The sequence below is a fragment of the Antrostomus carolinensis genome, unplaced genomic scaffold (assembly GCF_000700745.2).
Source record: "Antrostomus carolinensis isolate BGI_N321 unplaced genomic scaffold, ASM70074v2 scaffold29074, whole genome shotgun sequence".
Lineage (NCBI taxonomy): Eukaryota > Metazoa > Chordata > Aves > Caprimulgiformes > Caprimulgidae > Antrostomus > Antrostomus carolinensis.
This window is the reverse complement of record NW_010310554.1, coordinates 29,546-42,349: the sequence shown is the minus strand read 5'-3', so window position 1 is coordinate 42,349 and position 12,804 is coordinate 29,546. Positions and strand designations below refer to the sequence as shown.

General features: G+C 38.7%; 1 protein-coding gene across 5 annotated transcripts in view; it reads right to left on the bottom strand.

Moving 5' to 3' along the window:
- Positions 1 to 12,804, bottom strand: part of SPTAN1 (spectrin alpha, non-erythrocytic 1) — a 47,727-nt gene that overhangs the window by 7,875 nt on the left and 27,048 nt on the right. For 3 of the 5 annotated variants that reach the window (XM_029084624.1, XM_010166462.2, XM_029084625.1), the window contains 22 exons: positions 11,227 to 11,274; positions 10,472 to 10,563; positions 9,934 to 10,078; positions 9,641 to 9,822; positions 9,363 to 9,462; positions 9,023 to 9,220; positions 8,754 to 8,900; positions 8,137 to 8,240; positions 7,837 to 7,999; positions 7,343 to 7,357; positions 5,432 to 5,563; positions 4,939 to 5,076; positions 4,471 to 4,575; positions 4,058 to 4,266; positions 3,448 to 3,568; positions 3,175 to 3,296; positions 2,490 to 2,622; positions 1,942 to 2,040; positions 1,198 to 1,357; positions 945 to 1,021; positions 580 to 789; positions 14 to 310 (listed from right to left, as the gene is read on the bottom strand). In XM_029084624.1, coding sequence (XP_028940457.1) covers positions 14 to 310; positions 580 to 789; positions 945 to 1,021; positions 1,198 to 1,357; positions 1,942 to 2,040; positions 2,490 to 2,622; positions 3,175 to 3,296; positions 3,448 to 3,568; positions 4,058 to 4,266; positions 4,471 to 4,575; positions 4,939 to 5,076; positions 5,432 to 5,563; positions 7,343 to 7,357; positions 7,837 to 7,999; positions 8,137 to 8,240; positions 8,754 to 8,900; positions 9,023 to 9,220; positions 9,363 to 9,462; positions 9,641 to 9,822; positions 9,934 to 10,078; positions 10,472 to 10,563; positions 11,227 to 11,274 — 2,997 coding nt within the window. The remainder of the gene's footprint in view (positions 1 to 13; positions 311 to 579; positions 790 to 944; positions 1,022 to 1,197; positions 1,358 to 1,941; positions 2,041 to 2,489; positions 2,623 to 3,174; positions 3,297 to 3,447; positions 3,569 to 4,057; positions 4,267 to 4,470; positions 4,576 to 4,938; positions 5,077 to 5,431; positions 5,564 to 7,342; positions 7,358 to 7,836; positions 8,000 to 8,136; positions 8,241 to 8,753; positions 8,901 to 9,022; positions 9,221 to 9,362; positions 9,463 to 9,640; positions 9,823 to 9,933; positions 10,079 to 10,471; positions 10,564 to 11,226; positions 11,275 to 12,804) is intronic. The other 2 variants (XM_010166463.2, XM_010166464.2) reach the window with 1 other exon arrangement.

Below are 12,804 nucleotides of genomic sequence, written 5' to 3'. Positions count from 1 at the left end.
CTGTGAGACTTGCCTTGATAATTTTCTGCAGATTCCTCCAGGTTTCTTCAAGAGCCTCCATAGTAAACCAAGTGTATGGGTTGGAGGCTACACGGAAGCTCTTGATCTGGCGATCAAGCTCTGCCAGCTGGTTGAAATCAGCTTGGGCAGAACTAAGTGAAGAGCGGAAGGCATCGTGAGCTTCCCGCAGTGCTTTGATTTCTTCCAGCGAGTTACAGCGCACAGGATCCGTCAGGTCCTCTTCAGCATTCTCAAACCAACTGTTGAAGGCAGACGCCTTCTTTGCAAAAGTCAGGAACAGATCCTCAACCTTGAAAAGATAAAATAATCCAGTTGTTCACTTCAGTTATGCAGTAATGCAAATATTCCATGTGATTTGATCTGGAATTAACATGCATCAGTGATACTTTGCCTTTATTGCTTATTTCTTCCAAGCATCTCAAAAATTCTTATGACACATCTCCAGGATCTCCATAATCATTGGCTGCCAATGAAAAATCTACAGAAGTTGCAAGTGTTCTATGTTTTTTTTCAAAGAGAACAATTAGATTTTTGTAACCCCATAGTTTGGCCACTCACCTTTCTGAAATGCTCCTGAGCCTCCAAGAGTTTCTTTTTCCTGGCAGCAGAATTAGCAAGTAGCTGATTCCAGCGTTTCATCAAGGAAGCGTGACGAGCCTCAATGGCCTTCGACTGGATGTGTTTGGCTGCTAGGAGCTGGTCTTTCAGAGCAGTGATGTTTGCAATTCCCTCCTGCTGGAAAGCCTGAAGTCCAGCATCAAAAGTTTCCTGAAGTAATAAAAGAAGAAAATATTTTAGATTGTATTTTTATTTAACCATTTCTTGCACATATTTAAAACATAAATACTAGATTCTTGTGTACTCCAGAAGAGTTCACCTGTTCTCTCCATCATTTATGGGGTGGAAGCAGCATTAGCACTAACCTGTTTGGTGAGTAGTGTTTGCACAGAAGAGAGGTCGCGTCCATAATCATCTGTCTTCAGACTGTTTTCCTTCTCACCTGGAAAATGAAACAAATTAGGTAAAAATGTCCACCTCTATCTCAAATGTTCCCTCTCTTCCAAATTAGATTAGCCCAGAACCATAAAACAGGTACAGCACTGCTGATTGCTTTGAGATCTTTTGAACTGTCTGATCTTTTGAACTCTTGGTACTGTGCCCCAATACAGAACGCACCTATCCACGACTCCACTACATCTGCTTTCCAGTTAAACTGGAGGAAGGCAGAGTTCTCATCCAATTTGGCTTTCCTCTGAGCTGCAGCTTTCTCCAGATCTGACACCTTGCCTCTGAGGCCCTTCATCTTGGCAGTAATGTTCTCTTCGTGGTGATTGTTCTACATGACAAGAGGAAAAAGAAAAAAAGCAGATCATATGAATTTTTTTAATGACAAAACAAGGGGAAATGGGTTTAAGCTGAAAGAGGGGAGGTTTAGATTAGATATTAGGAAGAAATTCTTCACTGTGAGGGTGGTCAGACACTGGAACAGGTTGCCCAAGGAAGTTGTGGATGCCCCCTCCCTGGAAGTGTTTAAGGCCAGGCTGGATGAGGCTTTGAGCAACCTGGTCTAGTGGAAGGTGTCCCTGCTGCTGGCAGGGGGGTTGGAACTGGATGAGCTTTAAGGTCCCTTCCAATCCAAACCATTCTGTGATTCTGTAACTGAAGTTCTTCCAACACATCCTGTAAGTTAGTGACAGTGCAAGGACTTCAACTGAAAGATTTTGTTCTCCATGTACAACCACTGTCCAAGAAACAGCTCTGAAAGCAGTTAACACCAACAGCTTATTCAGCTGCAAAAAACGAGTAAGAGCTCTTTTCAAAGAAATGACAAGTCAGTCCTCTGAGAAGAGTGAGTACACATGGCCATGAAAGTGTCCTGGGCAGCCCCTGAAGGTTTGGGTTTAACCAGTTTACACTCACCTTTTTAATGAGATCCTCTCCATTAGTACAAACATCGTTCACTCTGTCTTTGTGAACAGTAAAATCAGTCTCGAACGCTTCGTGCTTTTTCAGCAAGCCCTGTAAATATGAGACATAGTAACTTTTAAAAATAATTTCTCACCACTTATTAAAAATTAAAAAATGAAAATGATCTGTTATACATCAGCTAGCATAATTTTTTTCTGACAAAAACTATTAATCTTAGCTGGCTAGCACAACTTGCCGTATTTCTGTGGACAAAAGGGGAATGATATTGACTTCCAGTATAACTTCAGCCATTTGATTTAACCAGGACTGCCGGCCAGAGGTCAAGAGGTGCAAAGCTACATCAAATTGTAAATAATTTCTACAGGAAATAACATTCTTGGGATGCTTTTCTAAAGTGAATTAATGTTTTTTACAATGTAGGCCTTCAAAAGGAACTGCCAATAACCTCTAAATTGGAAAGACAGTTAAAGAAAAGGTTTGCTAAGCTCTAACCAACAATAATGCAACAAAAACAACAGAGCTGACAACTTTCTCCATACCTGGATAGCAGCGAGGGTGTCCCCATAATCCTCGCTGGCTACCAATGTCATTTTCTCATTGATCCAGGCTTCTTCTTCCTCAACATTTGCTACAAACTGCTGGTACTCCAGAGACTCCTCTAGACGCTGGCCCCTGTAATGGGAAAAGAAAGGTAAAATCAGTCACAGTGTTGCTTTATGGCTTTTAGATATAAGATGTAAAAACACATTACAGCAGCAGAAAAGCTAAGAACGTAACAGAGACCAAACTCCAAGCACACAGTCATTCACAAGTCACTTCAGCAGCAGAGCGTCATGTCTACAGCTCTAGAAATTCACCAGGCCACAAAGCCTGCAGCTATTCAAGGACTGAAATGAATAATTTTCTCTCAACAGCTTCTATTCAGAAAAACCTCCTGGCAGCAGATTAAGACCAGTTGATTCCAACTCCATGGTTTCCAACTGGTGCAAGATAAGGCTAAACACAGCATACTTCAAAAAAAGACTCATGTTTCTACTGAAGAACATTATGACTAAAACTCTTTTCAATCATCTCCTAGAGCCTGTCATCAGTGACATGTGCTATTACATCATATTACTAATGACCCATACTCTAAAACTCATAAAAACCCTATAAACCTGGTCATGATGAGTCCACGTAACTGTTTTAATTAATAATGAATTTTTAAAATCACATCTCACACACCTAGCAGCTGCCAACTGTTTTAACTCTTTCCAGTGATCCACAAACTGAGCCAGTCTCTGCTGTATCTCCTCCTTTCCAATTGTGTTATCATCTGAAAGCTTCTTACCAGTGTCTAGAACACCCTAGAGAAGAGAAACACACAGTTAATGGAACATTGCTTGTGCTTTTCTTATGCACTCTATGTGGATTCCAACAAATCTATTACTGGCTTTCATATTTGTCACAAATAAGATGTTACTTACAGAGAAATCTGTCAAGGAAAGAGGTATTTACCTGGATAGCAGGTTCATGGGCAGCTAATTCTGCTTCTAAACGCTTGTGCTTCTTTCTAAGGTTCTGCACACCAGTTAGGTCTCTGCCGTAGTCCTCTGAGCTAACCAAGAGTTTCTTCTCTCTAAATTCAAAAGAGAAGAGAGAAAGACAGAATTTGAAAGTTACCTTTTCCCTCCTCCCAAGATACTAACACCAATATAGAAAGAGCATTTGATTAACTGCTACAACTAGCTAGAACAAAAAAAAAGTACTTCAAACTGAAAAAGTTAGGTTTGAATTTTTGCTAGGAACTTTCCCCAAAAGACTGTAGAGTAAAATTTCAGATATCTGGCCCAGGTCTAAACAGCACTAACTTTTTCTAATACCAAGTTTTCCTTCTTGAGGTTTGGCCAAAGAGAACTGTAGATAAGAAGCCACACCCACACTAGTGCTGAAGCCATTTTGAATACAGTTTTCCTTGAATGGGGAGCAAAGGTGATTTGTTGTAGATACACCCATGCTTGTGGAAAAAGCAATTTATAAAACCATACTACAGACTAGGAATTTTGTTAGCAAGTTGGCAGTAAGCACATGCCCCCAAACCAGAGCCTAGAGCTTCCAAAATACACACTTGATCCAGGACTCCTCATCATCCATATCACGGAAAAACTGATGCAAACGGTGGGACTCGTTCAGCTTCGCACGGCGGGCAGCTGCCATGCTCTTAATCCTCTGGAAGCGTCCATTAATGGTCTCACGTTTATCCTTGACTTGGGATGTATCGAAAGCACTGCTGGTCATCAGACTGTCAGCCTGACTGTTCAGGTCCTTCAGACGATCCTGAAAGTGTGTGAATTGCTCAGATCTCATTTCTGTGCTTGTTATGTCAGTATAAAAATCATAATCTGACTGCTGTGCAGTCACAGTTTTTATAAAGAAAACGTGTTTCAATGAGTATATGACTGCAGCATGTATTGAAGTGGCAGCTGTAGAATCTGTTGATTACTATGATTTATCTTCCAAAACTAAAAGAGAAAGCAATACCTCATGAGCAGATATATCAGCCTCGAGTAACTGGTGTTTCTTCAGAAGATTGTTAACAGATGCCAAGTCTTTCCCATAGTCTTCAGATGCCAATAAAGCTTCCACCTGAGGGTGAGGAGGAAAAAGGGGATGGAGAAATAAGTTGTGTTTTCACAAAACCCTTAACTTATGCTGTCTTTAAAACCATTCAAATTAATTCTTGTCTCAATTTTCTACAGTGTGGATGAACCTTCCATCAGCTGTTTAAATCCTAACAGACTCTATGAAAATACGCTTCTTCTCACCTTATTGTTTATAAATAATAAAGTAAAAACATCCACAAGATCTTCTGTCATAATAAAGATTTTTTCAAAATAAATCTAGACTTGCTCAAAGGTGGATTGTGCTCCACAAAATCTAACATCAGCAAAGGGAATAAAAAAATTACAAAAACAATTCTTGAAAGTAAATAATCCCAATCTCAGTTACCTCTGAAAGCCAGAAATCAAAGTCCTTGATTCCAGTATTGAAATTCTGTTGCTTATTTGCTTCTTTCAGTTTCTGACTCTTCTCTGCTGATTTCTGTACCAGGAATTGCCATTGGTCAGCCAGGGCAGCTAAACGTGCCTGTTATAAAATGGAAAAGATAAATGCTCCAAATGAAAAACATTACATTCTGATAAATGCAAAAATCAGAATATGGTGCAAGTCTGGCTGTTGATTCCAGATATACAAGTACAGTGTCACTATTTCATGCTGCCTAGCTGTAATCCAGTTCAACTTTTATATCCTGATCACAGGATCGTAAAACTTCTCACTCTTGAGAACAAAGTAGAATGATTACCCTGATTTCTACTGCATAGTTGAAATAGAAGAGCTTCTATAAAACAAGATTTGGTTTTGAGGGACACTTTCCTCCTCCAATTATTCAAACACTTCTCAAAACAAAAACTAAGCAAATCCCAAGACTTGTTGTATCTACCTTCACAGCATCCTCACTGCCAGCACACGCTCCTCTTTCGATCAGCGAGTTCCCCATATCGATGACGCCGCGGATCCGATCTGCATTGGCGTGGAGCTCAGCTTCAAAGGCTTGGTGCTTCTGGTGTTTGCTCTGAGTGTGAAAAAACAAAACTGTTGGAGACTGGACAAAGGGCTCCTGCATTGTTCTCATGGGCTGAGAGCACAAGAGTTGTTGACACACATCTAGAGGTTTGTATATAGCCTGATCTAAAGTTCTCTCTCTCAGTAAGAACACTTACTGCTCCCTCAAATAACTCATTATTCTGAGTAACCATCAAGCTTTGATTTAGCAAAACTGTCAGTGACTCCCTGACACATATAACTCAGGTAATATCTTCTGCATTTTACAGATGCTTATGCAATGTTCCTTGCATTAGCTTAGCTGTTACTGAGGTAAAGCCTTCTCATTTTCAGTGCCATCACCTTTGACAAGCAGCAATTATACGTACCCTAAGCAGGAGTACAGATCATCCTTCCTATTCCTACAGTAATTTCACAAATTTCTATTTCCCTTCCTAATCTATAGGTAATTAAAAGAAATCACTGCTGCAGCCTATCTGCTTTCTGCACAGTTTTTATATTAGTCAAAGTCATACACAGCCACACTATATATTAAAATTATGAATTAACAATCAAAAACCTCTATAAAAATAACTGAATTATTTGTTAAAATGTTTTCTCTGCTGAGTGGAGAGCACCATGAGAACAAGAGGAGCCTTGGTGTGGGAGGAAGTATGCAGTTCTCTCTCATATAGACATGATCCATCCACCCACCAGGAAGGTAACAATAGCACAAAAATGACAAGACAGAATTTGCAAGTATTAACTGGAAATGCTAGTAACACTGGACATGGGTATACAATGCCCTGAGAGAATGGAATGAAGGGAAATGTTAGATTAAAAATAAAAGACGGAAGATACTATAGCGCTGGCATGAGAAATTCTGCATGAACTGCTTTATTTTGGGAACTGTTAATCCTGAGTGCTGAGATGATAAAAACGTATCCTCCAAAGCTAGATTTACAAACATGTAAAATTCAATTAAAAAGCTGCCAATTGCTTATCTCCATATAATTACCAAGACAACAAATCCCAGACAAGTCTTTTTGGTTTAATATAAAATTAAAATTCTTTCAACTAAAAGAAAAAAAAAAAAAAAAAAAAAAAGAGAACAATTTAATGTAGCACAGCCTAAAGTGACAAACAATTCTTTCTTACTCTAGTTAGCTTCCCCATTCTTCGTTCTGTCTTCTCCTTCCATATATCCTCATTTTACTCCACTTCTTGGGTTCTTACAAGTCCTGTCAGCTTTCCATCTGGTATAGATATTTTTTGGAGTGTTCCTTCTGTATTATACTCTTCTATGTTACTGCTGCAAGAACTAAGCCATCTAAGTCCATCATTTGAACCCCCCCACCTTCAGCATCTGATTCTACAAATGCAAGCTAAGAGAGCTGGCATTATGTCATGTGGTAAATCACCAGCACTGAAGATCCAGACAGGAGGATGACAGGTCTAACAGCCAAATTTCTGAAGAAGGAAGACAGAAACTCTTTTTTCTATGGGCTAACTCTTAAAAAACCCCCACCAAACTACATCACTAATGCACCACAAATTAAACAGATCATGCAGAACACCTGCAAAACAATTACATAAATAAATAATGCTGAATAGGCATTAACAAAAAAGCCACATCCATAACATGAAGATCAATAGCTGTACCTGGATGTAGGTCAAGAACTAATAGAAAACAAAGAGATTGCATGAACTGATGGATGGAGCAACATACTGCAACCAGACCTTGTGCTCACACACATAAGCTATAGAAAGAAAACAAATTCACATACCAGGGCTAGTCCAAACTACTTACCAGCAGTTTGGAAAGCTATAAAACAGATTGAGAGAAGTAGTTCAGTGCATTCATACTACTTCATAAACCAGTATTAAAATGTAAGAGTTAACTTTAATTAATTATTCCTTAATACTGAAAAATAAATGAGACTTCACATTTTAGAACCTAAGAGAGATGAGACCCAAGAACTCAATTTCCTTATTTTATTATCTAGATGTTGGGAGAAAGACAGAACAGCCACTCAGAGGTTTCCTTAGGAAACTTGCTGCTGCAGATACCACATGTCTTATTAATTATATGCATCAATAATTACCAAGTGAGTTCTATTTCAAGTCTCCTTTCATGCATAATGTAACTTCCATTTTCTCCTTTTTAAATGGAGACCATGTCCAACATGGTGTATTATTCTGTCATCACTGAACTAGAATTCCTGAGCATATTTTTTCAAATCACAGTATGCTTTGCAAAGTTAAAGATTATATTCTGATTTTTGAACTGAGAATCATATTCACCTGGATATTTGTGGGATCCTTATATGACTCATCACTTGCAGTTTGGAGCTTTTCACTGATCCAAGCTTCTATTTCATCCACATCACGACTGAACTGCTGGAGTGTCTGAGATTCTCCCAGCTTCGATCTCTTTTCAATCATTTGAGCTTTCAGACGAAGCCATCTGTATGCAGTTAAATACACGTGTTGAATGAAAAACTAGGACTGCACATGGCATCACATTTAACAGCTACTAAACACTGCCAAAGAGCATTCTCTTTCGAACAGTATCTGCATCCCATCCAGGAGGGCAGTACTGACCTGTCCAGAACCTCATTGCGCCTGTTGGCAATGACTCCTTTCGCATAATGATCAGCAGAGATCAACTGGTCGGCAAAAGACTGTAAGACAGCAATTTTCTCTTCCTATTAAAAACAGAAGCCTTAAATTAGAACTGTGGTTCCTTAAAGTCAAGTGATAAGCAGGATCTGGCACAGAACAAGACTTAATTTTTCTTCTTTAAATACACATTATTGTAAACGTGACTCTATGAAGGAGTTCAGAACACCTTTCACCTGTGGCATTTAGGAATAAAAGTATCTTTTGGACTTTAAGGTACAGCAGAATGATTTCTCAATACAAGTAGGCAGCTTTCTGTCACAAGAAACTGAAAACATACCTTTTTCTGTTGTAAAAAAAGAAAAAAAAATCAATCAGTAAGATATTTACACAAATACTTGCCACTATTCCTACAGTGTTCATAGGCAGTGAAATACATCTGTCTGCATCAGCTGCTTCTAAACTTCTGCAGCAGATCGCAAATGGCTGAATACTTAGAACTGGACTTTAGAAGCCACACATGGTAGGAACTTCTTTTGCTAATAATCTGAGTAAGAAAAACTAAACTGTTTCCCCCTTACTTCAGCTACAATCCTCACCTGGACATTGATTGCCTTATCAAAATCTTCATGTTTTTTGATGAGTGCCTCCACGCTGTCTAACGAGTCTCCTTTATCTTCTGTATTTAGGAAAGCCTCTCGGGCAGCCATCCAGTTCTCAGCTTGTTCACAGTCCCGATGAAACAGCTAGGGAGAAAAAACTCCAAAGCATGAGGAAGACAGACCAAGAGAACGGCTCATCACTATGAAAGAATAAGCTTTCTCAGGGAAGCAGGAATTATTTTCTTTTTAAAAATGCAACAGAGTACCTGTAGCTCTAGGCACTGGTCTAGCATCATTCTGCGCTGGACCCAGGCCTTCTCTAGGTCTGTCCGCTCCTGATCTAGAATATCCAGTTTCTCCTTGATCTCTGGGCTGGCATAGTGTCCATGAGCCAGAAGTTGTTGTCCAAATTGTTCAAATGCCTGGAAGGTTCCAGCCCTTGCATCTATTTCAGTGCGGTGTTCCTGCAAGGTACACAGATGCATTATTAAATAAACAAGACAGCAAAGGTGGAACTGATTTATTTTGGGAACTTTAATTGGGAAGTGTCAGAAAAAAGAAATGTCTGTTGATGTTTATGACACAGACTTATCATCTTTCACATACCTGATGCCTTTCCAGCAAAGCTTCAGCTCCAGTCACATCCTTTGCAAGTTCATCTGAGGAGACCAGGCCTCGGATTCCATTGATCCAAGACATAAGGTCCCTGTGAACACACATTAATAGAAGATTTTTCCCTCCCCCCATTGAAGTAGGTCAGAACAGGAAACACAGTCCTCTCCGAACCCTCCCCAGAAACATTCCTGTGGAACAATAAGTCGTATATACTTCACTCATAATTTACCAGACAGACAAGCTGGGGGGAAGGAGAATAGCATCTTTACCTGAAGTCACTGAGGAAACGCTGCAGGTCATGAGAATCTCCAAGCTTCTCCTTGCGCTGGTCAGCACGTTTTCCCAGACTGTTCCAAGCCTGATTCAACTCAGTACATTTTTCTTGGAGATCTTCAGCAGATTCTGGATGTGACTGGATCAGACGCTGGGCTGTTTCACCAAGGGAATTCACCTAAAATTAGAGAAAGGGAAATAAACACCACGAAGACAAAAAGAATCTTCTGTATAGTTCAATCATTTCTGCTAGATAAAGTGTTTGGTTCTGTACTCCTCACAATCTCACCTTGTCTCCAAGAGCTGCCAAGTCTCTCTCAAAGCCTTCATGTTTGCGCTGCAGAGCCTGTACACTGGCCAAGTCATGTCCATAATTGTCTGTATTTAATGCTTGATTCTTCTCCTCTATCCATTCTTTTGTTTCATCAGCATCTCTGATTTGAGTGAAGAGAAGGCAAAAAGAGAATTGAAATGGAGGCCATACTAGGATTTCCATTACTAGCAGGTCACTTATTTCCAGAGAAGCTCACGTAGTTGATGGTTCTATTAAATTATTTCCCAAGATGACACAAGCAAACTTTGGCAAAACAAGACAGTAGTCCAGACCTCCCAAACTCACAGTAATTCCACGCTCTCATGTTAACAACTCTTCCTTTTTCTAGGAAGAGTATCAAGAATTCTTGTTGAACCACTGGCAGTCTAGCTTCCACTGAACAAGCTGGGGGTTGAAATATGATTTCTTTAGAATACATCCCACTACCTTTTAGTACTCTTAATTCAGGAAAATGCTTTGTCTATGAAGACCAAATACGATACAAACACCTCACCTGTGGAATCTCTGGACTTCGTGGGCACTGCCCAACAGCTGGCTTCGCTCCTCTGCTAACTGCTGCAGAGATCTCCAGCGTTCATTCAGTTCCTGCAAAACAAACAAACAAACAAACCCCACTGATACTGCAGACCACAATTTTATAGCTTTACTTTTTACACCAGAAACACTTGTGCTGGCCTCACTGAAGTTTTATTATGTCAAAAAGAAAACTTTACTAACCAGTAACATTTTATTCACTAAGCTTACTCACACCTTCTTCATTCTTCTGTCATTTGCAAACATGCCAACAACTCCTTCTTCACCTCCATTCTTACAGGCTTTAGGTCAGGGGTCTACTGAGAATACTGACAGCAATGCTGGAAGATCTCCTAAAATAGCTACGCTTCTTTCTTTTACAGCATATAAATTTCATCAAGCATCAATAAGACAAATGAAAAGTCAAGACTGGCCTTTCACTGCAGGTGAAGTTTACTATACTCTGCTTAATTCCAGAAGAATGCACAAATTCAAATAGCCTAGTTAAATAAAAAAATTTTAAGGGTTTCTCCTGAGATGTAAAAACAAATTATTTTATGTATTTAAGAAGATATCGATGTAACCTGAGAAGCAAATGCTGTATATGTCAATACTTATTTCAATAAGTTCATTCAAAAGAGTTTATGAAGAGTATTGCAAGACAAAGACAATGGAAAAGGAGGGTAAATAACATTCTCAGCTTTTAAATCAGCTCAGAAAAAGTTGTATCATTACCTTGATTGAGTTAAAGGTTGCCACTGTGTGAACCATCAAACGTGCAGACTGCATGAAAAGGCAGAAATAAAAAAAAATGTAGCATTAAAGTAAACTCTAACCAGAGTCAAAACTGGACTGAAAAACCACTCCTTAAAAATCCATAATGACTTGGCCTTGGTCAAAAATACAGACCTTGTGAAATACAACTCTGCAAAATGCAGGAAGAATGAAACACCCCCGTTTTTAAAGGTTTCAATGAAAACAGCTGAACTCTTTAATTTCTATAGACTTCTTTAGAACAGTGTTTTGAAAACACTGTTGTTTAAGAGGAAAGAGAGAAGCAAACAAGAAGAAAATTAATGCAGGGAAATTACAACTAAGAATAATTAGTTGCAATACCTAAGATATTATAGATCAGAGGAAGAATAGTTATAAATTTACAAGTGAGTTCTATCACATTAGTGTAAACTGAAACAAACAATAGTCTTAATAAGGATAGAAAAGAGAAAATTTAAAGGCAACGTTCAATAAGTGAATTTTAAAAACCCAAACCCTTAGTGATAGGGACAAAAAAAATGGTTTAACTCTTGGCTGAGTTTTGGCAAAATCAGCTTCACAGTTAATTCAGATATTTCTAGATCATCATTAAAATTGGTGAAGGTTAATTAGGAAAATAATGACCAATTCCCTCCAATATGTGATCTACTTTTCTGACAACGATGGATTACTTGCAAAATTCATCCCTTTGCAGATATGCACAAAGAACTTAATAGTTTGCTAAGTTACTATGAGACCGTTAGGATTCACTGTACATGTGGTACCATCTGTGCAAAAAAAATTAAAACCCACCAATTCTTGTTGACATGGCTGCATTTTCTATAATGTAGTCAATATATTATCACATACTTATCTATTTTTTCCACACTCACACAGCTTAAAAGATGTACAAGCAGCTTTAAGTCTAAGAAGATGGACGTAAGACATGAAACATGGGAATGAAACTACAGAGAAAAGCATAATGTTGGATAATGTCAAAAATATTCAAGATATTTTTGTGCATCAGCAGATGACAGCTATTCCATTGTAAGCCACTAATGAATGGAGAAAGGCTGCTTCTAGCCAGTGTAGGAAATGAGCTAGAGATGAATAATGGAAGACAAAGATACTGCTATGCACGTACAACATATTCCTTACTAAGGGAATATTGACATAAATGGCTTTGACTTTCAGGAATAAAAACATTTCTTTCTGCTGGCTACATATAAAAAAAAAAGAACTCATGCTAAGTGAACAGGAACTATTTTGCATCTAGTGGTATGTAATACCTACAAACATCGGTATAAAAACTAGAATCAGTCTTGTACAAGCTCAAAACAAAATGGAATTTCACAGCAGAGAGGTAAAAAATGGACTGTCAGCAATTTCTATGCCTAGAGCAATTCTGCTGGACACCTATCTCAGTTATTCTATAAACATAACTGCAAATAGAGAGCTGACATAGTTCTTGACTTCGCCTGATGGGTTTTATTTTTAAAACAGGAAGTAGGACCTATGTGACATCTTTAGATATTGAGAGAATCTGTATGCAAGTATAGA